The 22,197-nt window shown below is 35.8% G+C and overlaps 1 protein-coding gene across 10 annotated transcripts in view; it reads right to left on the reverse strand.

Annotated features, from left to right (window-relative positions):
- PPFIA2 (PTPRF interacting protein alpha 2) overlaps window positions 1-22,197 on the reverse strand; it is a 324,118-nt gene that overhangs the window by 9,260 nt on the left and 292,661 nt on the right. For all 10 annotated transcript variants that reach the window (XR_011735916.1, XR_011735913.1, XM_071799596.1 and 7 more), the window contains 5 exons: window positions 10,584-10,665; window positions 5,919-6,119; window positions 3,799-3,861; window positions 2,327-2,356; window positions 566-741 (listed from right to left, as the gene is read on the reverse strand). Coding sequence is in view for 8 of the 10 variants with exons in the window: in XM_071799596.1 (XP_071655697.1) it covers window positions 566-741; window positions 2,327-2,356; window positions 3,799-3,861; window positions 5,919-6,119; window positions 10,584-10,665 (552 nt within the window). In the remaining 2 variants the exon portion in view is untranslated. The remainder of the gene's footprint in view (window positions 1-565; window positions 742-2,326; window positions 2,357-3,798; window positions 3,862-5,918; window positions 6,120-10,583; window positions 10,666-22,197) is intronic.

Genomic DNA, 22,197 nt, shown 5'->3' on the forward strand with positions numbered 1-22,197 from the left:
AAATGACAAATCAGACAGTACCTTCTTAAATAAAAACAAAGAACAAACAAAACCAACACTACTTGTCACATAAACATCATTCTCCCTGAAGTCTAAATGCCTTTATTTCCATATTTCCAATTTAGCTTCTTGGCTATATCCCTAGATAACCTGAATAACTGTCAACTTGCTTGTACTGTTAACAGCTTTTATGTGGTACACACAATACCTTTTCATTATCAAGAGATCTCAGGGCTTCAGATCTTAGTATACCATTTTCTGATACTTTAAAACACTAAATAAACCATTATTGTTTCTGTACTTTTCAAGGCTTTATGTATATCTTGATGGTTCCCTGCTCATTATGAAAATTATCTCTACCAATACCTTACTTTTGAGAGACATCACTGCAATGTGGTTGCTATTACTAAAGGAATCTCTCAATACAGATTTCTGACACTCAACACTCGCTTTTCTGTGTGGTTTTCCACAGAACAACAGAAAGTGTTTTGATGCTGTGCAGCACTGAGCTCTATGTCAGACACTTAAACATCTTCATATAGGTGTAGTCTTTATGCCAACATACCGATGAAAGCTATCCACCATTTTTAAGTGCACACGCAGATCTTTCTTTGTCAGGTGGTCTAACATCCTCGCATCTACCAGGCATTCCATAAAATAACTTCGGTACTGAGGTAAACCCAGACTGGGGAGCCATTCGTTACCTATCCATTCGTGGTTCATGTCACCATAAGCCAGGGTCTACAGGGGAAAGAAAGAAAAAAAAAGAGAGAGGGGGAATGAATTGTTGAGTTTGCTCAAGGTTGCACCACAGACTGAAGACAGATTATATATCGGCTATTATTTCTTTTACATCATTTTGACATTGGAGGTTGAAGCCACTGTGAGGTATTTCTTACTGATAGCAGTATTGAGCGTCGCGTTTTGTTTTCTATCCTTGTAAATTTTAAGCATTTTTCTTTGTCATAAGAAATCATAGTTTCAATTTTGAGTTTTAAATGCAGGCAAACTTATTACACAATCAAAATGTGTCTGTTTCGTAATCTCACTTGCTTTCAATTGACCTAGAATATTTATGCTACGTAAATCCTCCACTGGATTTGGTAATACAAACAGGGGTCCAAGGAATCAACTGAAGTTTGTGTCACTGTTCGGGGGGGATTCCTAAATAGAATCTAATTACACGTTACAGTTATACACCTGTAGTCCTTTTGACCCTAAAAGTTAATTTCAGTTGTTTGTCAGCCAAACTTATGTTCACCATCAGTCTTTACCGCCAGTCAGAACAGGTGACCAAATACTTTCTATTAAGGAGATATTTTCAGCTGTGAACAGATTAAACCTAAGTGCATCATATGTGGAGCTCAATAAATTAATTCTTTGAGATGGGAGAAAATCAGATACCTCCTAAAAGCTGGCATTCAGGCATTACGCTACTTCATTGTTCAGCTAAAATTTCAATAGGGTGAGGAAGAAAGTATATGAAAAAAAAAACCCAACATATGCATGTTGAGCATTTTTGTTTTAATTGCACAAATAAGATGCCAAATAAATAGATTTTACGTCTCACTATTGTAAATTATTTTGGTACTACTGAAACTTAACAGAAAAGAGAACTCATAAATTGCAAGATTTACACCTTCTCAATAGGATCAGCTCAGCTTTGAGCACCATTTCCAGGCCTAGGTTTTCTGTTTTGTTTTTAATGTCTTCTCCTGCCATCATAGAGAAAAAGATAACACTGCAAGCTGGCTGTATTTTCTACAGGGGGAAATATAGTCCCCTCATCTCTTGTGAGATTTTGAAGAGAAAAGGAGTGCCATAAGTAAAGACAGTAAGATTGTGTAAGATTGTGCATATATTAGAGAGAAAGAAGCTGAAAAATATAAGTAATTTATAGTCTAACTGAAGTGAAAAAAATTGTTCCCAATTATACAAGACTATTTCTAGACTGATACTTGGGTGTGATTGATACAATTGTTCTAAAAAAAAAACTGGTATAATTTTAGAAATGTTAGATCTCCAATTCTTAGCATATTCTCAAAAATGACATAAATATTTTTTTTTTAGCTTTAGCTGGGAGGTCAAAAATGTCTTTGGAATGTAGCCATTTCTTTTAAGAAATATTTACAGCATATGTACCTCTCTGTGCTTGACCTAGCAAACCCATCCAGAGGATATTTTTTTTGTATTAGAAGAACTCCAAAATGTTTAAATCATAATTCAATCATTGAGATACTGTCACAATACTCTATGTGTATTGATACACTGTTAATTACATTATAATTAGGGTTCTGTCCAAAAATATCATGTGAAAGCGTCATACCTGGGCCCAGCTGCCTTCTTCAGACTCTTTCTGTGTTATCAGCAGGAAGCAATTAGTAAAGCAGGTAAAAAGACAATAAAAAAGAGTTGTAAAAAGACAATAAAAAACAGTTATAAAAAGTTGTGGTTTTCATGTGTAGGTTATTCTTAGTACAAATGAGAACATACACGTAAAACATGCTGATAAAATAACTTCAGTCAGTGGCAATGCCCTGGGCTAAACTACCTTAAAATTACAAGACCAAAACCATAAAATCTTAGTAGGGCAAATCTAGTTAAGTTTTCAAGATATAAAACCATTTTAGCTTGGTGAAACTTTACAGCATTATGTTAAACACTTTTTATGGTTTCACAATCAAAACACAACTGTTTACTTACAAAATTGGGCATTAGAGACACCGTTTTTTGTTTCTAGTTAGATTTTGCAACATTCACAATAAAAAGCTGTCTTCATGTGAATGTATTGTAAAAGAGCTTTTTACACAACATTTTTAATGGCAAAAACTGTATTTTATGGCTGGCCAGTTAAACAGGACCAACTCTACTTCTCGTCAGTTGAGCCTTGTTATATTTGTGTTTATCTTTACCAATAATAATAAATTGAAAATTAGCTCAGTTGAAAAAAAATATTTATAAGAATCTGCTTCATGAATGTTCATGAGATAACTTAAAATAGCATAGCAAGCATAAGTTTCTAAGGAATAAGTCTCTTGCATCAAAATTTATCTTCAGTACCTCCCCCACCATTTATGGGTTGGGTTGATTATAAAGTTTTCCAAACTGAAGATAGGTTTTTCAGACATCTTGCTGTAGAATTGTATCATGTTTTATGAACACTGTTATGGAGTTGTCATGACGTAATGCAAAAACTTAACATATGTTCCAAGTAAAAGAAGAAAGTCAGAACTATTGAATAAAATCTATTAAAATTTATCTCCCCCCAAAGCAGGGAGAGGTTTGACAAAAATCAATAAATAAATGACACACGCCATGCACCCTAAATCAAAAAACATGAATATGCAAGTATAGACATGAAAGACTCAGCATTAATGAAAACACTGATTTGTGTAATGCACCATTCTCTAGCCTTTTCTTATTTCTTTTTCTTGCAGCAGATACAGAACTATGTTTAGAAGAGGTACTAGGGAGCAGAGTACAGGGGAATTGTTGCACTGGTAACCGCGACAATTTCATTTCACTAAATGAGGTTTCACACTGGCAGTGAAACCGTTATGTACTGTAAAACTCCAATATTGGTTTTAAGTTAATTCAATTTTGGGGATTGCAATACAGTTTGCAGTTGTTTCAGCTGAGAAATTATGTAACTGTTCTTTAAATTAAATTCCGCTCCTCCCTGCGACTTTCTAATGGAATGCTTGGGAAGCATCCTACAGCAGGTCTGTGTTAAAGCTGATACATCCTAGTCATTTTTCGAGCACTGAAACCATTTGAAGTGGAAGTGGAAAAACTAACCGTTTTAGCTGGAGCAGCAAGGTTTTCCATTTCTTCATGGGTCACCCAAACATTGCCTGAGGGCTATGGACAAGGCCCGCAGGGAGGCAGGTGGGATCCACATTAGGTAAGCAGTGGTAAAGAAGAAAGGCAGCACCACTGTAAGTTAACAGCGTATAGCATCACCATCAGCACAACCACGTTCTTGCCTCTACACAGCTGCAACTAGAGACAACTTTAGACAACTTGCTTTGCGTCTTTCGTTAGAGGATTCTGAACAGACGTGATGACGTATTTCAACTAGAACTGATGGATGAAATCCAGCAGAGCACCGTCACAAAGGAAAGAATAATAATTAAAGCTGCATTTCACGCGCAAGTGGTAAACACAACCTTTAGTTCATAGCTCTGTCTAGTGGTAAGCTTCAGTTCTCAAAGATTTTCCAGCCTAAATATTCTGCACACATCACAGACTCATATTGTAATCTAAATAATGATTACTTCCTCCACATTTCTTTATATCAAACATGTAAAGAGAGGTCAGATGTAAAACTGTTTTTCTTCATCCTGTTGTTTTCAGTCAGATTACTACTAGGACAATGAGATGAGGCAGGGAAGGGGTGAGGAAGTTTGCTGTGCACATAAGGTGAAATGTGTTGTGTTTTCTTGAGAGCTGAAGTAAACTAAATCCTTTCCCTGAGAAAGAGGGAAGCAGAAAGACTTGGGACACAGAAATGCATGTGCCAGGCTTGTGCTGCCAATTACTCAGGGAGAATTTAAAAATCAAGGCAAAATTATTCCTGTTGTTTCTAGCTTGAATGTATGGCTTTCTCATTTCATAAGTTCCAATGTGATTGCGCTTTGAAATATGCTCTCATGCTCTTAAAATAAAAATTTTGTTTAGTAATTCAACATAATGTTGAGTTATACTGCTTTACTTAACTGAAATCCGTTACGATTCATGGTATTACCATGATTATGACATACACAGTTGTTCTGACAGGAGAAAATATCAGATGAGGAATTACAATATTTAAAGAACTTTAGCAACATGAAGATAAATGGCCAGTCAATAGGAACATTAGAGTCCTGTTGCCCAGTTGCTTATTTAGCTCAGTGGATCTGGTACCCCTCAAAGGTATCTCAGTTCTACTTTCCACCAAAGGATTCTCCATGAAGACAAGCAATTATAAATATAAATATTATTAGGAACATTATTATTATCTTACTGTCAGAAATCTGAACTGCACTATTTCACTAGTCTTTGTCCTTCATTTCTGTGACATGTTTCCCATCTGATCAAGGCTCCTTTTTTCTTTTTTTTTTTTTTGTTATAGCCTCTGTTGCCTTTTTCATAGCCATCACCATCAGCCTATCACCTCCCCTTTGATTATCTTCTGTGTTTTTCTCCTCATCAGTTGGCCTGGTTTTCTTCATTTTCCACTAAAAAGTGCCTTTTATCTATAGCACGTATATTCTTACTCTCCCTTAATCTAGTTTCTTACTCTTTTTGATATATTTCTCTTCCCTTTCAGACCTGTATCTCTGTGTTTCTTCTTTACTTGCTTCCTTCCCATTTGCTGCCACTCTCCCCCTTCCCTCCCTTCCTCACCGGACGCACACGCTCCACTTCTCCCTTCCAGACTCTCCCTTCATGCCTCCAATCACTGCTTCTCTTAAAAGCAGGAAGAACCTCAAGCCAACTGACTCAGATTAGATAACATTTGGGATCAAGATTCAAAAGAGCTGTGTTCCTAAATAACCTCTATCTGCTCTTGCCTGGCCCCAACTCTGGAAAAGAAACAAAAAAGAAAAACACAATCTGATTTTGTTGGGAGAGATGACTTGAAGGAAGAGAAAGGCAAAAATACAGGCAAAATTACAAATAAGATGCTCAATAGTGATCATTAAGACAACGTCACAGTTAATCAAAAGCACGACTTAAAAAAATCTGCTAAAGGAAAAATATCAGTGATCAACAATCAAGTGAGTGATGAACAGGTCCTTCTAAGTCTCTACAGGACAGTTTCCACTGATTGTGAAGTGCGTGTTACCACAGAGCCACTCTCGTACTGCAGAAGTCTTTCTGCAGATGCCTGCAGGGTAAAGTGGGAAAGAAAAAGTCAGCTGAACAGGACTCACTGTTCTGGATGTTGGAGGTGCTGATGGACTCGTCAGTGATACCATCTCCTGGATTGCTAATCGGAGCTTTAAGCGATGAAGAGGATTGCTGATTCCTATTTCTCTTTGAATTTCAGTGTCAGACAAAGCAGACATAATCGCTCCGCTCTTCACGTTGGCACGGCAGGCAGCAACATACCAGGCTGGCATGCCTAGCCAGAGCTGTTGAGAGAAAGGACACATTCATCCAAAGCCTTGCTCCATTTCTCAAATTAAATTAATCACCAAGACACTTATCAATCTGAATAAGCATGGCAATGCACACAAATGAGTATGAATATCACAGTCTTTAAAAAAAAAAAAAAGAAATTGTTTCAGAACCTTTGAAATTGCCATGACTTCATGTGAACTCTTTCTGTTGCTTTTACTGTAACCAGAACTTTAAAGCAAGGGGTACTTTGAGTTATTTTTAGAGCTGTGCACTTCCACCACCTGGGCTAATGTTTTCACAGGCCTATAATGAGCAAATAGTAGCATAACTCAGTGTCACTGCCCATTTGGTAGTCTTATCATATGCAGAAAACAATCTAAAAGGAATTGATTAAGTAATTTTTTAACTTCTGTACTAAAATGGCTCTCTCTTTTTCCACGTTGGTCCCCATGGTTTACTCATGGGACATAATCTTACACTTCTCAGCTTCTATTTTCTTCGTAGAAATAAATGAAACATAGTTCAGGTAACCTACCTAGTGAGGACAGAGCTTACTGTAAGTTTGGGAACAGATTGGTATGGTGCCAGAACCCAGCTAGAAATACTGTTTAGAAGTTGCAGCACAATATAAGCATGGCTGTATCGCCTGTGGATTCAGAAGACAGGTACTTGCCAATTCACATTTTTCCTCTCCTTATGTTAGTATCACTAGCCTAGGTCAGCAGCAGCTTCTTGCTTCACCACTTATTCTTTTATTGTAAGAGGTACTCTCCACTTCCAGCAGTCTTTCTTGGGACCTACTGAGTATGAATTATTCCTGGTTTTCACAGCTTTGTCATTTTGTGCTCCCTTATTAATATGATTGTTGGTATCTACAGATCTTTGCTCCTAAAGGAGATAATTCCCTAGCAGGGATACATACTTGTGGGAAGTCTGTCACAGTGTGAAACACATTACACTATATAGTGTGAGAAGGATGTAAGTAGCAAATGCCACAATCACTGAGATTTTGGGGATAAGACAATGGAAGACAAAGACATCCCTCACTAGGTGCTTAACTCCTGCTGACTGCCAGTCTCTGTGAAACCTGAGAGAAGAAGATACTTCCCTATGGAGAGCAGCCCTTTCCTGTCCTCTCTCCCCACCCTTTCCCCAATCACTATTGCATATGGGTTGGTGCTGTGAATTACATTTTTAGTATATAGATCGCCCACTGTGATGAAGAAGCATAATGTTTAACAAAGACTTCCACTAGGCAGCAAAACACTTAAAACTCTAAGTTTCCTGAGTGTCAAAGTGCACAAATCACCCGTCACTACTTAACCTTCAGTGTATCTGAGTATACATAAAATTTATACGCACATTTATACACCTACCTTTTTTTTTTTTAAGAATATTTCTGTTGTACTTCACTGTACTGTTATATAATATTCCTTTAAATATAAATTGTCAAAAGCACTTTTCAAATATACTGATCAATTACTGATCGCTTTTAGTAGCATCTTATTCTGTTCTATGGTTTTTGAAATAAAATCCCATCCATCCATGCAGTGATCCTATGTAATAGCAACTATTATATTCTACATTTTCAGATTTTTTTTTAATTAATTCTGGGTAGATGGCAATTAATAATTTTATTTGAATTTCAGTAGGACAGAGCATCTGTGACTGTCAGTGAAGTAATTGAGAACTCTATCCCTTTGAGCATTTCAAATACTCCTTCAGAATTAACTGATCTCATGATTTTATTTTTTTCTCCTCATAATGGCTTACTAAAAGAGGACACAAGGTCTAAGAAATTATTAAAAACATGCCATCAGTAAATTCAGCAGCGAATCTGGAAAGCAGAGACAAACTGAAAGGATTTTTACTTTATTTCTCACAGTACAAGGAAGTACTGTGTGGTTATTAACATGTCTATACTTTATCTGGGACATATTAACTTAAGAGAAAGGTGTTAAATCAGTTTTATGTCACAGAGAAAACAGACTCGAATGGCAGATTCCAATAGAGCTCAGTCAGTCTTCTCTGTAGTGGCTCCTGATGTATGAACTTGAGGAACAATTGCAATACATTTCAAAAATCCCTTCCCACTGATGGGATGATCCACTGCCCTCCATCCAATGCTGGTCTGAACCTTAAAAAATATAATCTAATTCCAACTAACTGTAATGAAATACAAAGTTTAATGAAAGTCAAACCTTAAAAAAACCCCATGTAGATTACACTCAGCTGCACTTAAGCAAAGGGCCATGAGGAAACCATGCATGGCTTTAAAATGTATTTAATATTCTCATTTAATTTGACATTATTTTTTTTCATACATGCACTTGAAAAGCAGGGAAGTGTAAATACTGGGAGTTATTCACCCTGCAGAAATAGATTGAAACATTTGCCACTCATTAGGGAAATTAGTTCTTTAACAAATTAGGTAAATTAGTTACTTAACAAACAGCTGTCTCTACCAGAAAATGCAGTTAGATTAAAGCAGTCTCTGAAAAGAGGGCACAGTAATTATTCCAGGGAGAGAACCCAGATATCAAGATTGATACACTTTTCCAGAATTATTTAAGAAAACCCACATTTCTTAAAATATAGCTCAACTATGTCTTTACTACATACAAACAACCTAAGCTAAGGTTTTCAGCTAAGGCTGAAAAGTTAAGCCCTGAAAAGATTGGAGATGTCACAAGTGCAATCACATATACTTCTTTAATTTGGGCCTTTGTCTCCTTTAATATTAATATTAATATTAATATTGCTTTAGTTCAAGGATCACATAGTATATTTTCCCCAGGAGAGTATGAAATGCACACAGTGTCCATCTGATGACTGAATGCACTGATGCTCACTGAATAAATTCAGTACTTCTGCCCTCATATCTTATTATCATCAGTATTCAATCTGCATTGAATATTGCAATATAAACTTCCTCATGAGCTTCCCTCTCGTACTCTCATCATATTTTCTCAGAAGTTCATAAACATCAATTTATCTTTACAGCCACTCTCTCCGACAGTGGAATACATATTCTATTTTGCAACTAAAAATCAAGGTAAAAAAGGATAGGGGCTTAACTTGTCAAAAATGTCTTCAGTTTTGGATCACCGAGGAGGACATAAAGGGCAGATTTTTCACAGTATTCAGAAATGTATAGGCCTTTGTATGTTCACATTTCCAGCTTTGACTATTATACTGAATATTTCTGACTGACACAAATCTGGGTACAGAACTCTCAAAGTCACACGAAAAAGTCAGGTAGTATATATGTTCTGTATTAAGAGAGATATTTCTGGGAGGGAAGGAAGATATCATCCCATTTTCCAAGGTCATGCCTGAATGCTTGAACTGCATTTCTGCAGTTTTCATTTCAACTTTTCCATTAGGTACCTTCAGCAGTTCCAACATGAAGCAGAAATTTTGTAGACATTAGCCGCTTTCATTCTTCATCCTTCCGTTTATTCCCTGAACATATTCTTGTTAAAGCTTTGGAAAGGGACGAAAGGGACTTTTTTTTTTTTTAAATTGAAGGAAAAATTCTACAAATTCTAACTGATGATTAATGGATGATGCCCACAGCAGACATGAGAATAGGTAGGAATACATGGAGATACTTGATGTAGACTAGGAATAGACAGCTATTCCCTGAGCTAACAGAGAGCTTGTACCTCTACTAAAATGATACAGCCTTGCCATGTAACAGTGACTGTGTATTTGTAAAAGAACATCCTTACTTTCTGACGTCTCCTCCCCTCAGCATCTGGGTATTTTTCTTTAATAATTCCTTCACCTAAACCATTCATTGTTTTTTGTCAAAATTGATGGACAGCTCTGCTGAATGTTTCTATAGATGGGTTCCAAAGTCCATTCACTTAGGCTCTCCAAATAAAGGAGAGATCTCTGCAGAGCAGATTTCAGGGATGAAGGCACTGCTTGTCAAATAAAAGAGATTCCAACCTGGATCTCTCATATACAAGGTAAAAGCGCTGAGAGAAACACCTCTTTTTTCCTGTTCTGAGCGATATGTGGGTAAATCAGCCCTTTCTCATTATATTTTAAGACAGAAAGTTATGAATTCTTTAAATTTATTAAAAATTCTGAAGATGGAGCTTCTGTGTTAACCTCAAAAAAATTTGATAGCTAATTTTTTGTTTTCTCCTTCGCACACCATCATACTTAAACCCTGTCTGTGGAGTTCCTAGGTAGAGACTGAGTAATTACAAGATTTCAAAAATTTGGAGTTAGAGTACATCTGCTAAGTCTTTTTTTTTCCTGTCCTCATCCACCTGTGTAACCTGGTCTGACTTTTTCAGCTCCAGGCTCCATCCAGTGTCAAAATCTGCTTAGTGTTCATGGCACAGTGTGCTGGGAAGAGAGGAGAGGACTTAACTGTCTGGTTTAGAATTTGTAAGGACAAGCACACAGAAGTAGTCTACAAATGTGACTCACATTTCCAAGTTATGGCCAACACTTACCTCCAGCCAGGCAACCACTGTAGGCCCATCCCACTGTGCAAAAGGCAAACCCTTTCTCCGAGCTTCTTCCAGAAGTTCATGTCTAGAAATGGATCAAAAATTGTTAAACATGCAGAAGTAAGTGTAAGGGACAATATAGATGCAACCATGCCTTTTTGTTAAGGGTAACAACAGCAAAGCATGATGGCAGGCATAGAAAACATGAATGGACAATACAGTTCCTTCCCCTTTTTGAATATATTAATCTATTCGCAACTCTTTTTTCTTCTTGATGCATTTTGACATCCCTTGAAACACTTAACATACAAAAGGTGAGGTTTCTGTCTACTCTTAGCTGAAGCAATACAGAATTTGCAAACCCTGTATAAAAGGATTACCCATATAATAGAGGACATCAGTGAAGAGAGAAAACTGAGGAGTTCCTTCTGAGACTTCTTAGCTAAACATGGATGTAATGCAGTTAGATATTAAAGCACTCTGCTTTTGAAACACTAATCCATGCTGGACCAGCTGTGCCTAATTCTAGGGTCTCTGGAGTACACTTATTTTGCATCTTAAATAAGCTATTCATGGCTAATTAATGGTTGTATCTTTAATAGTTCCATGCTTTTTTGTTTGTATTATTATTGTTGTTGCTTATATACACAAGAAATCCTCATAGTTTACGTATGTATACATTTTTTAGAATTATAGAATTGATGTGATTTCTCCATGTTATTTATATACATATATACATAGCTATTTTTCTATAGAGTTGATCAGATATCAATCCAATTCTGACATCAGCAGCTTCTCTGGATGGCAATGAGCGTGTTATGTAAAACATAATTCTCAAAACTTAAAATATACTTTTAATAAAGCAGTGTTAATTATTTGATAAAGTTACATATAGACCAGTTAGCTAGACTGTCAGGAGAATACTCTATATTGAACATGTTCACCCATTAGACCAGACATTTTTATTCCTGGAGCAGGAATAAAGAACCCACTGTGGTTGAGGCATAGAAAAAACAGTCCTTGAAAAGTCTATTTTTCTGCTATTTAACAACATGTTTTCATCTTCCTCCTACTGAGTCAAACACAAAGGAATGCTCTCAGCAACAACCTGTAGTGAAAAACAAATTAGACATGAACTATGCTAATGTAATATTCAAATTTGCTTACATTCCCATATAACAAGGAAATCTTGGAATCTTTATTACTACAGCCTTTTGTGGCTAAGTTATCCCTTGGCAATTCTTCACTGCCTTAGCAGGCTTTCAAATATATGTACTACAAAATCACAACAGATAGAAGTGATGGAGTGATCTTACTTGTGAGTAGTATTCCTTTCGGGATTTTTGCACTGACAAGGGCTCAGACTGAGCAAATTTGGCTTTAGTAGAAAACAGATCTCAAATAGCAATTTTGCATATGTGTTTAAATCCCACACTCTGAATATTAATAGGAAGCTAACTGTTACTTTCTGTTTCTGCTGTGGTAATGTGTAACACTACAAATACGTGACAGCATTAGTGAAGTTTATCTACCTTCTCCTCCCACACATACCAGCATACCTTACCCTTTGTCACTCAGATGTCCAAAGACACTGTAAAGCTATCCTTGCTTTTTGTGAAAGCAAAATCATCAGTAAAAATGAGAAAATGTTGTTCACTGTTGTTCACAAACACCATGTCACTTTCAGTAGCTGGAGAAGGTGCAGAAATCCCATATTCACAGGGACACAAACAGTAAGGGCCAGTAGACACTTGGCTGCTTAGGAAAATAGAATTAAGGCATGGCCGTCTCCCAGATACCTGTGGATGAGGTATCTGAGTTGCAGCCTTCCCTGGGAGTTGGTTCTACAGGATGCCTGTGAAGGTACGGCAGTGCTGTACCTCCCCCAGGTGCTACCATGGGGCTGCATGGCTCCAGCTGCCACCAGAGCTGTGAGCTGGCATGGCTGTCCTCAGGGAAAGCCAAAATTTCAGGGATGCCTCTTCTTCACTTGGCTGGTTTTGGTGTCCCATGGCAAAGCATGGACTCCGCAAAACCCTGCATGGCTTGCTCCTTCCCCAAAGCTGGCCCAAGACCAGGCAGCAGCCCCTTCTGCAGCTGGGAGTCCCATGGAGGCACCATCCTTGGAGGAACCTGATCCCAGATTTTTTCCTTATCTGGGGTATTCTCTTCACTCATACCAGTTGAAGGAGCAGGGCTGGCTATCACAGTAAGTAAAAAATGTGGCCTTGAGGGCCACTGGCCTTCTTGCATGTGTTGGGCTCCTGCGCCAAGCTGGAGAGCCATAGCACATGAACTACAAGATGGGGAGGAACTTTTGGCCTGTTTCTTTGATTGGTGTTAAATCACTGTGTGGCCTCGGGGAACCAGGTGCCTGCAGAAGAGGCATTTGAACTCTAAGTTCTCACTTCCATGAAAAACTTAATTCCTTTATGCTGGAATTATAAAATGCACATTTCTAGGGAGTCCCCTGTGACTTTGCAACATCTGAAGTGCCCTGAGGCTTGGTGTGGAGGCTTAGCATTATTCCAGTGCTTCTCAAACCAATATACTCTCCCAGAGAAGGAAAGCCCTTCTGTTACTTCACAGGCAGTCTGGCTCACAGAGCTAAAGGAAAATACAGTTCTGGTTATTGATTTTGGCTGAAGAAAATTGGGCCAGGCCAGAAATGGAATACCCTATATATATATATACTGTAGCCAAAGACTACAGTATAATAAACATAATCCAAAGGGTCTTGGCATGGAGAAGGAAAGTGGTTTTGGGTTGAAAACAATTTTAGTGGAAAGTTAAAATCCTTTATTTGTACATGAACAAGGAACACAGCCATCATAAGGCTTGTGCCTCATTTACTGATGTGGAATACTAAAAGGATTTTTATAATATTTCTTTCCCTTAAAATAATTTTATGCTTCAGAAGTTATACTTTCTTCCCCCAGATGTTTCATTCAAACACTTCTCCAATATTAAAGCTGATCTAAATTATATTTTACTTTCTGAACAGTATTCTTTGACTACTTTTTAATACACACACTAGGAGATCTGCCGAACCTGACCCTTCAATTTCTAACCCAGAACTAAATCCAGAATTTCTATTTTTTTTAACTCAGAGGACTATTCCTTAGTTGGCAGTCAAAGAAAATGCTGGGGGTTTTTATATGAACTATTATAGCACTATGAAAAAAAGGTCACTCTTTCAAAATAAGTGAAAAGTGCTGTGTAGGAAAAAACGTATCGTTTTGATCAACCGTGCAAATCATCAGAAAAATTATTATGGTGATCTGCCTATTTCATGATATAATTTACATATTTTAGAACAGCCTGAATGTACTGTTGCCCTTATGGCATAGTCACTGGCTTCCTGAAAACAGAAGGTCCCCACAGCCAAATATTGACAACTGCAGCTCAGTTTTCCTTACAAAGACATGTAACTGATCACAGGAGGAAGAAGAGACAAGTATCTTGTCACTCACTCTTCCTTTTGTTACAAAGGTAGGGTTTAGAGCTTGTGAATAGCATTATACAGGTTCACTAATTTGGAAGATGCTTTGCAGGGGAATGTGGGGATTTTCTCCTCCTAAGACTTTGTCAGGAAATTACTACATGTTAAAACTTGTCAATTTTTCATTGGGAAGGACTTAGGGAATTTAAATGTAATTATTTCCACACTAATTTAGTTTTTTTGGCAACATCTGAAAACAAGCTGATAAAGAAGAATTGACATTAATTAGGCACTACTATAATTGCTATTATTTTGCAGATAAGGCTTTAAACCACTGGAATAAATTCCAAATTAAAGCCATATTTTTAAAAATAACATTACTGTTCAAAAATAAAAACCTCTTCCTGGAGATATTATATGAGTAACTTCAATATGCTGTTTAAAATATATCATTACCCTGAGCCTGGTTTTGCAAAGTCAGGAAATTTCATAAACTGCTTAGCATTCATGCAAAATTTGAGAAGTGCCTGTATTTGTTTGTCTTAGAGAGAGTGCCTCACAAGTGGGCTGTCTTCACTCTTTTACCACACACAGAAAATAATCGCATCATGTCAAGCTGTGATGTGGAGTTGTGTGTCAGAGAAGTGAGGTTGCCTCCCTAGCACTGACTTCTGACATTTCAACCTCCCTAAAATTACTTCCTAAAGATACTGCTACACTGGGTCACTTTCTTTAGCACCATTCTTCCGAGAGCCAAGTACAGCTATCCTGATCAACCTACCAAGCTGAGAGCACAACTGTCTCATACCATGGGGACTGTCAAGGCTTCAGTGTCCCTCAGGACAGCAGAGGTACATGGGACCAAAAGGGGGAAATGATAAGAGCAAAACTATGTTATCATCCTGCAAATTTTCTATTTCATATATAACCTTCCCTACACTGGGAAAATTCTAGCTCTGTACCAGTAGCCCTCACCAACTCATCGCATAAATCTTAATGAACTTTATTAAAATAAGAATAATCTTTAAATGGATCTTGATTTAATACATATTGTTCAGTGTCATTCAATTTTCTTTACGAAGATGAGGCTTGCCCTATGAAACAAGCAAGAAATAACAGCCTCAGGTTTCTGATACACATAATGCAAACACTCTGTGTAGTACCCAAAGTCCAGAGACTGTCTTGATGAAACTTGAACAACGTTTCAACTTAGATCTTCATATTTCTGCAAATAATAACATTCACTCTGATAGTTCTAGCAGGGTTCACATGAAAAGCCCTCAGGGATATTATATTGTACATACTATAATGTCTCTTGGTAATCTTGTAATCATAAACGTGAGATAAATTGAAAAGGAGGCACAGTGAAGGCAAGAGCCAAATCATGTTAGTAAAATATAAGCAGTATTTAAAAATTTTGGCTAACGGGCAATTTAGATCCTATGAAATGACCTTTGCTCATAGACATTTTCTCAAAAAGATAACAAACAAAATTGTTTACCTAGCAGACCCTCTGGTTACTATTATTGTTACTGACACTATCATGATGAATCTTATTATCAGGAATACTAGAATGTTTAATTTGCAACAAAATGCTATACATGATTGATTTCTAGAAGAGAAATAGACAGAAACAATAGATCAAATATGCTACATTCATCTGAGCAATCCTATGATTTCAAGTTATGACTAAACACATCCATCTCTCGAAAGCTATCATACATTCAAAGACTCCATTCAGGAGAGAGGATTTCTAATGAATTAAACTGGATTTGCATTTTAGCTTTTCTGTTGTCATTTGCTAAGTATTTAAGACAAGTTAGAAACCTGTAGCTCAGGTAATTGTATAACAAAATAAGGTAATTGAATTTGTATAAATTATTAATGACATTAAAAGTCTAATAAAAATACTGTTACATTTCGTTTATTTATTTTCTGCAAGCCTATTAATTTTTTTTGAAGTAGCAAGTAGAAAAAAAAATAAAGACTCAGACTTGACATTGTCATATAAAGCTGATTACATTTAGTCTGAAAGGATCCATATGACTTAAAGACTGCACTAATTAAAAACTGGGTCAGATCTTGTTTCAACTTTGGCACCACGGTGACTTTTAAATAATTTGAAATTTCCATTCTTTCTCCTTTTTAATACTTGACATAATAGTCAAACTGAAAACAATGGGCAAAATTAATTTCCAATTTTTTACAAAACGTTTTGTATTCAACTTTAATGAATTTTCAGAAAGAAAAGACTGAAATACGTAAATCAAGATGCACCTAATAAACAGAAGTTTTAAAATCTATAAACCAAGCAAGTATAAATTTAACAGCATCTCAGATAACACAGATTAGCAAAGTAGATTTAACAATGCTCCTATTACTCTATACAGGTGTACATTTCAAATGTTTGCAAAGTAAAAGACAGCATCCTTTTTTTCTGAAGACATATAACGTGAAGCATGTTCAGGATGCTTAATACAGTCCCTAACTATTAGAACTGCAGAGAGCTATTACTGAAAAATAATAAACCACCTGTGAAATAAACAGACTTGCATAATACATATCAGTAGACACCTCCAGATTTCCGCTATCAATGGAATGTTATAAAATCTATTTTTATAAAGCCATTTAATAATCACATATTCTAAATTAATGTGGTAATCCCTGTTCTCTTTGAGGTTTTTATCTTTACACTTTTAGAAAGTTATAGCTTATGCATGCTTTGAATGGATGAAATTTTCTAAATGAAAAAAAAAAATTATTCAAGAAAAAATAACATTTGTATGATAGATCAAAGAGGAGATGAAGATTTTTAAACTTGATACCAGGTTAACAATGAAAAAAATGAACTGGTGAAAAGGAAAATAGTAAAATTATATGCACAAATATAATATTATTACACTGCTATAGACCATGAGGCCTCAAACAGAAGAAAAAAGAAATTGTATACTCTGGATTACTAAAGTGTTTACAAGTTTGAGTCCTTTTTCACTGACTGAAACATCAAAATGTCTTTGTGATTCTGGGCTTTAGACCTCCCAGCATGTGTTTATTAAAAAAAAAAAAAAAAAGACAGCAGTTATCTCCAAGTAGTTAATCCACTATGTTAAGTCTCATAGGAGCAAGTTCTGAACTGAATTTGTTTCTGCTCTTGAGGTTTACCATTATTTTGAATACCTTGAAAGTTTTCATTTGGACCAGTTTTCTGCATGAATTTGTTACATAAGGCTCACAGAAAAACAAAAAGAAATAAGAGTAAAACATAGAAGATAAACATGGTGCTGAAAATGAATATGTTCAGCAGCCATGGTGTTTTAACTTACCCAGATATGCTTTTCATGAGATGGAGAGAGATGAATGGAAAAAAAAAAAAAGCACATAAATGTTAATGAACTTATAGTAGTCCATAAAAAAAAAAATAAATCATGTGATAGATAAACTAATACAATAATTATAACTACAGAAATCTTTCTAACTGGTCTTTGACCACTTAAAAGAAGTTAAATGTTCTTGTGAAGAACAGATGCATCTTTCAAAATGAGATTTTCGTTAAACTGATGTTGGCTATTTATTAGGTACCACTCAGCACAGCACATCTACCATCTACAATACATATTCATGCTAAAGATCTGTGAACACAGTGAATGTTGAATACATTTTAAAATCTAAGCATTTTGCCCATATTTTAATAATTTCATAATGATTTTTTGTGTAACACCAAAAATCCTGAAAATGCCAAACCTGTGGATTTAAGTAAATTATCATAGAAACACAGTAAAATTGAGTGGACTACAAACCACGATATACTTTTCTATGTGTACTTTACTAATATTTTAGCAAAATATCTTACAGTTATCAGAAATGACTCAGACTTGAGTATTTGTGGTTTTGTTGTTTTACTTTTTTTTAAATTATTTTTTATTTAAAAATTTTTTTATATGCAGATTTCATGCACGTAGGTGACTGATGTTTGTGATGGTTATTCCTGCTGTGCAGTATTTTAATTTGAGCAGTCATATTAATACTAGTTTAGTAGCAACACTGATATGAGTAATTTGCCCTCTAGGTAACCTATTCTTGCCAATATAATGGTATCTGTAAGAGAAAGCAGGATGCTATCACTGATAATAAACTTTCTTCAGCATCCTTTAATTGCCATCATAAAAAGAAAATTATATGCCTCAATGAAACATCTCAGAAAATTACATTCCTATTAACAAATGATTTACTGAGATATAAAAATGCTTGGTAGATGTAGCTGTAGAAAACTTGGAAGTGAAAAGCCTGTGCTCTGATTAATTAAGAAGAGATTGCAGACATTTCAGTGAGTTCAGGAGGGGACTGGTTTAAAAATCTTAAATTTTGTTTTCAGGTATGTGAGGTCAGCAGAATGGCTAGGAGAGAAGAAAGAAAGCGTGATACAGGAAAGTAGATGGAAACAATTGACATATTTATACACAGAAGAAAGGAAAACTAAGGAAAGGAGGGTCAACAAAGGCATGCAATATAAATAAAGGACTAGAGAATTATTCAAAAAATTGCCAAGTCTGATAGAAGTACCATTAGAATTGAATATGAATTTCTGATTTGTTCCCAAATTCTCCATCATGCTAATTTTCTACTGAGCTAACTATAAAGACTGACTTGAACACTTTTGCTAGAAAGGCTTTTAATTTTGGATCTTCCAGAGTCTTTTGAACCAGAACTCCCACTTCTTACATCTGAATACTCCTTTGGGTACGGGTAAAGAGAAAGAAACAGGGGCATTAATTTGAATGCAAGTAATTTTCTGGCAGCTCAAATGAGCTCTAGTTTGTAATTGCTTGGGGATAATTTATGGGACATGAAGGCCGTTCCAGTCCCCCCATTACAGAAACAGAGGATCAGGGGACATTCGATCACTTCCTGAGCATCTTGTCCTCAGAAAAATATAATACAGCAGAAAAAAACCAGATCTTTGAATTCTAGCTTTCACCTTTCCATACAACCACCATTTTATCACCATTTTATTGGAGGAACACAATGATTTCCCTTAGACATATATTAAACTAAAAGATATGTAGATTTATTTCCCTCTGCTGTGTTTTATCCATTCTTCCCTTAAACCCTAATTCTACAGTTAATCTGACATGATATTTACATCTGCTGGAGATCATAGTTTAGAAAGCCAGCTGCATGCATGAGGGTAGATGCTTATATTTATCCAGAAATCCCAAATTGCAATAGAAAGGCCTATATGTGTAGATAAGACAGGGACTGAGGCTTTGTTCTCTTTTTCTTTCATTAAAATTTTCAGTTTGTTGATACAAATAGCCTTATCTTTTATGAGGAAAAGAACAAAACCAACTCGGCAAAGAATAAAAATATTATTTTTAAACACAAGATTTTTTAAAAAATATGAGTTAGATATAGAATAAAATACTCTGTATCAATTTTTTCATCCTTGGAATATCTAAGGTTTAATGATCCCCTGCAAAATAAATACACATATATCCTTACATTTGTAATGCTAAAAAGGCTCCAAGTATCTACTGTAAAAGCAAGATACATTTTTAACTCTGCAAAAGCTTCAACTGACTAACAATTTGAAAAGGTCTTCCAGTAAGTGTTAAAAATGTTTGTTAAAGGAATTACATTTGAAAAGAAAATTCGTCTTCATGTGTGTCTCAAGGATTAGACACCGATCTAGCCAACCATCTAGAAAACCATGTTGGACACAGCTGACAATTCTGAACTGCATAACAGAACACTGAATAACTCTCCTTCCTCCACTGGAACAAGAAAATAGAAAATAAAAGTTACTGAACACAATATTGTTTGCTAGAAAAGTGGGAAGATCTACAGGTCAGTTTGAAAGCTACAAACAACATAAGGCAGTTTCTCATATATGAGGTAGGAAGGGAAGAAATTAAATGCAAAACTTGAGTATTCTTAAAGATTTAGTAAATTAAAGATTGGGGGAAAAAGGCATCATATTTTTAAGAGCTACTGAAAAAAATAAATCATGCACGTTTAGGATATAATGGTGTTTAATAACCATTAAGTGTACAGGAACATTAGATGGATGTCACAGAAAAAACCTTAATTAATCCAATTGGATTAATTTTTACAAAATGTGTGTAATTACGAAAATCGTTAAAAACAGCTATTTGCATACTGCAGAGGATAGAGATTATTTGTAGTCATAAATACACTATGTCAAATTCTAATTGCAGTTGCACACATAAAACCTAATTAAAGGGGCATTGTGTGGATTCAAAAGCAACTAAATGATACCTACAGAATTTCAAACTGTTATTCCACAAAAAGGTCTACCTAGACACTTTTTCAAGTAGTTTGTTGACAGGGATCTAAAACTTCCATTTTCTACAGGTAAATCTTAGCCCCAGTATTCTGTTTTCTTTTACTGATTTTATTTAAATGTGGATTACAAAAAGATGAAGCCTATTTTCTCTGGCTTCTCTTTATCATCTCCCAATTTTTGAAGGACATAAACAAATGATGCCCCTCCAACAATACATTATTACAGGAATTTATCAATATTTATATTTTTTTTCCTACGTAGAAAGGAAGAAGAGTCGATTACTACCACATGTTCTCCTGTTCATGTGGAAGTTTATGCTGTTTAATATGTACATCACTGTAGTCAGGTGAGACTTAACAGAATAGTAATTTTCTTTGCAAGGTTAACTATAAGGCTATGAATACTAAGAATTTATTTTTACTCCATAATTTTATATATGAGAACTACTTAAGTCTTGATTTTAAAAGATTTTATTTGTACACATAAGACTATGTATGTGGCCTGGCACATCAAAGCTTTTCTGCAATCCACTTGAAGGCAGGAGTTTATAACTTGCAAACAAAAACCTGTACCTGTGGAGAAATCTCCCCAAAACAGGTTCATAGGAAAGAATTGTTTTATTTTGTTTTTCCTTGGCAAATATAAAACCCACATCTTAAGCTTGTTTTGGAAATGCATAATTAACAAATTCCTGTCCAGACTCAAATGAAACAAAATAGGAGGAAATAGTGAAGCTGAAAGCTCTGCTCTTGACTCATCCAAACATTGCCAGATGACCAGGAGTGACAGCATTATGAAAGTGCACTTATTTTATTGGCTATGAGGTAAGTAATGATTGTTATTCTGACACTCATATTAATAAACTGGAGAATTTATCAGCTTCTGGACTGGAATCCTGTCAGTATGATCCAGGCTAGCTGACTTGCACATAAAGTTTCATTCATAAAGGTAATTTCTGGGGAAGCGATGGCATAGATCAATTTCAAACTGTCCCAGCAAGATGTGTGAGGTCAGATCCACCTCTGTGTGGCAATCTAGGACTAAGTAGCACTTCAAGCTCTCTCAAAACTTATGCTGGTGCCTTGTGCAGGATGAAATAAAACATCCTGTGAAATGCCAGTGATTATGACCAATCATTACATACTTTTATGCTAGACAGAAGAAATATATGTCTTGTCTTTTTTCAGCCTGCTCCCTTCTTCAGGCAGATACTCATTTGCTGTTTCATTGAATGTTGTTTCAGATCAAATTAACCATTACATTTGAAAAGGATGTATATTATTGGCATTCAGAGATATGCTGTGGTTTGAAAGACAAAAGCAGACCCTTGAGAGCTGCTCTGCTACCTCAATGTTCATTTGCCACCAGTGAGGCTTTTGGGTAAGGACAACTTGGCATCACTCCTGAGCAAAACTGTAGACAAGGAAATTACAACTGATATTCAATAGAACAGTTATATATATATATATTTGTTGAAAATAATTCAAGCTTCGCTGAGTTTCTTGTCAAAGAAAATATTTATAAAGAACTCATCCTATGAGTTTTACTGCAAAGGAGAATAAAACATTTATTCAGCTTCTTTTAAGTGCCTTATTAATTTTCTGCCTGAGATGAAGCCCATGTAGATATGCATTTTTTAAGTGGGATACAGATTATTTGATTTCAGGTAGAGTGTTATCTACTCTCTTTCCAAGGCATAAATTATCTTGTGGGACACACGCTGATCAACTTTTGCTGTCACAGAGGACACTACGCCCACATCCAAATCCTCCATGAACCTCTCTGTGTTGTGACAGGAAATGGATTGACCTGAAATGTCCTGTGCTTGGTCCCAGCTCAGACTATCAAGGCAGCCCCCAGTGAATACCACA

This window comes from Patagioenas fasciata, chromosome 1 (assembly GCF_037038585.1).
Source record: "Patagioenas fasciata isolate bPatFas1 chromosome 1, bPatFas1.hap1, whole genome shotgun sequence".
Classification (NCBI taxonomy): Eukaryota; Metazoa; Chordata; class Aves; order Columbiformes; family Columbidae; genus Patagioenas; species Patagioenas fasciata.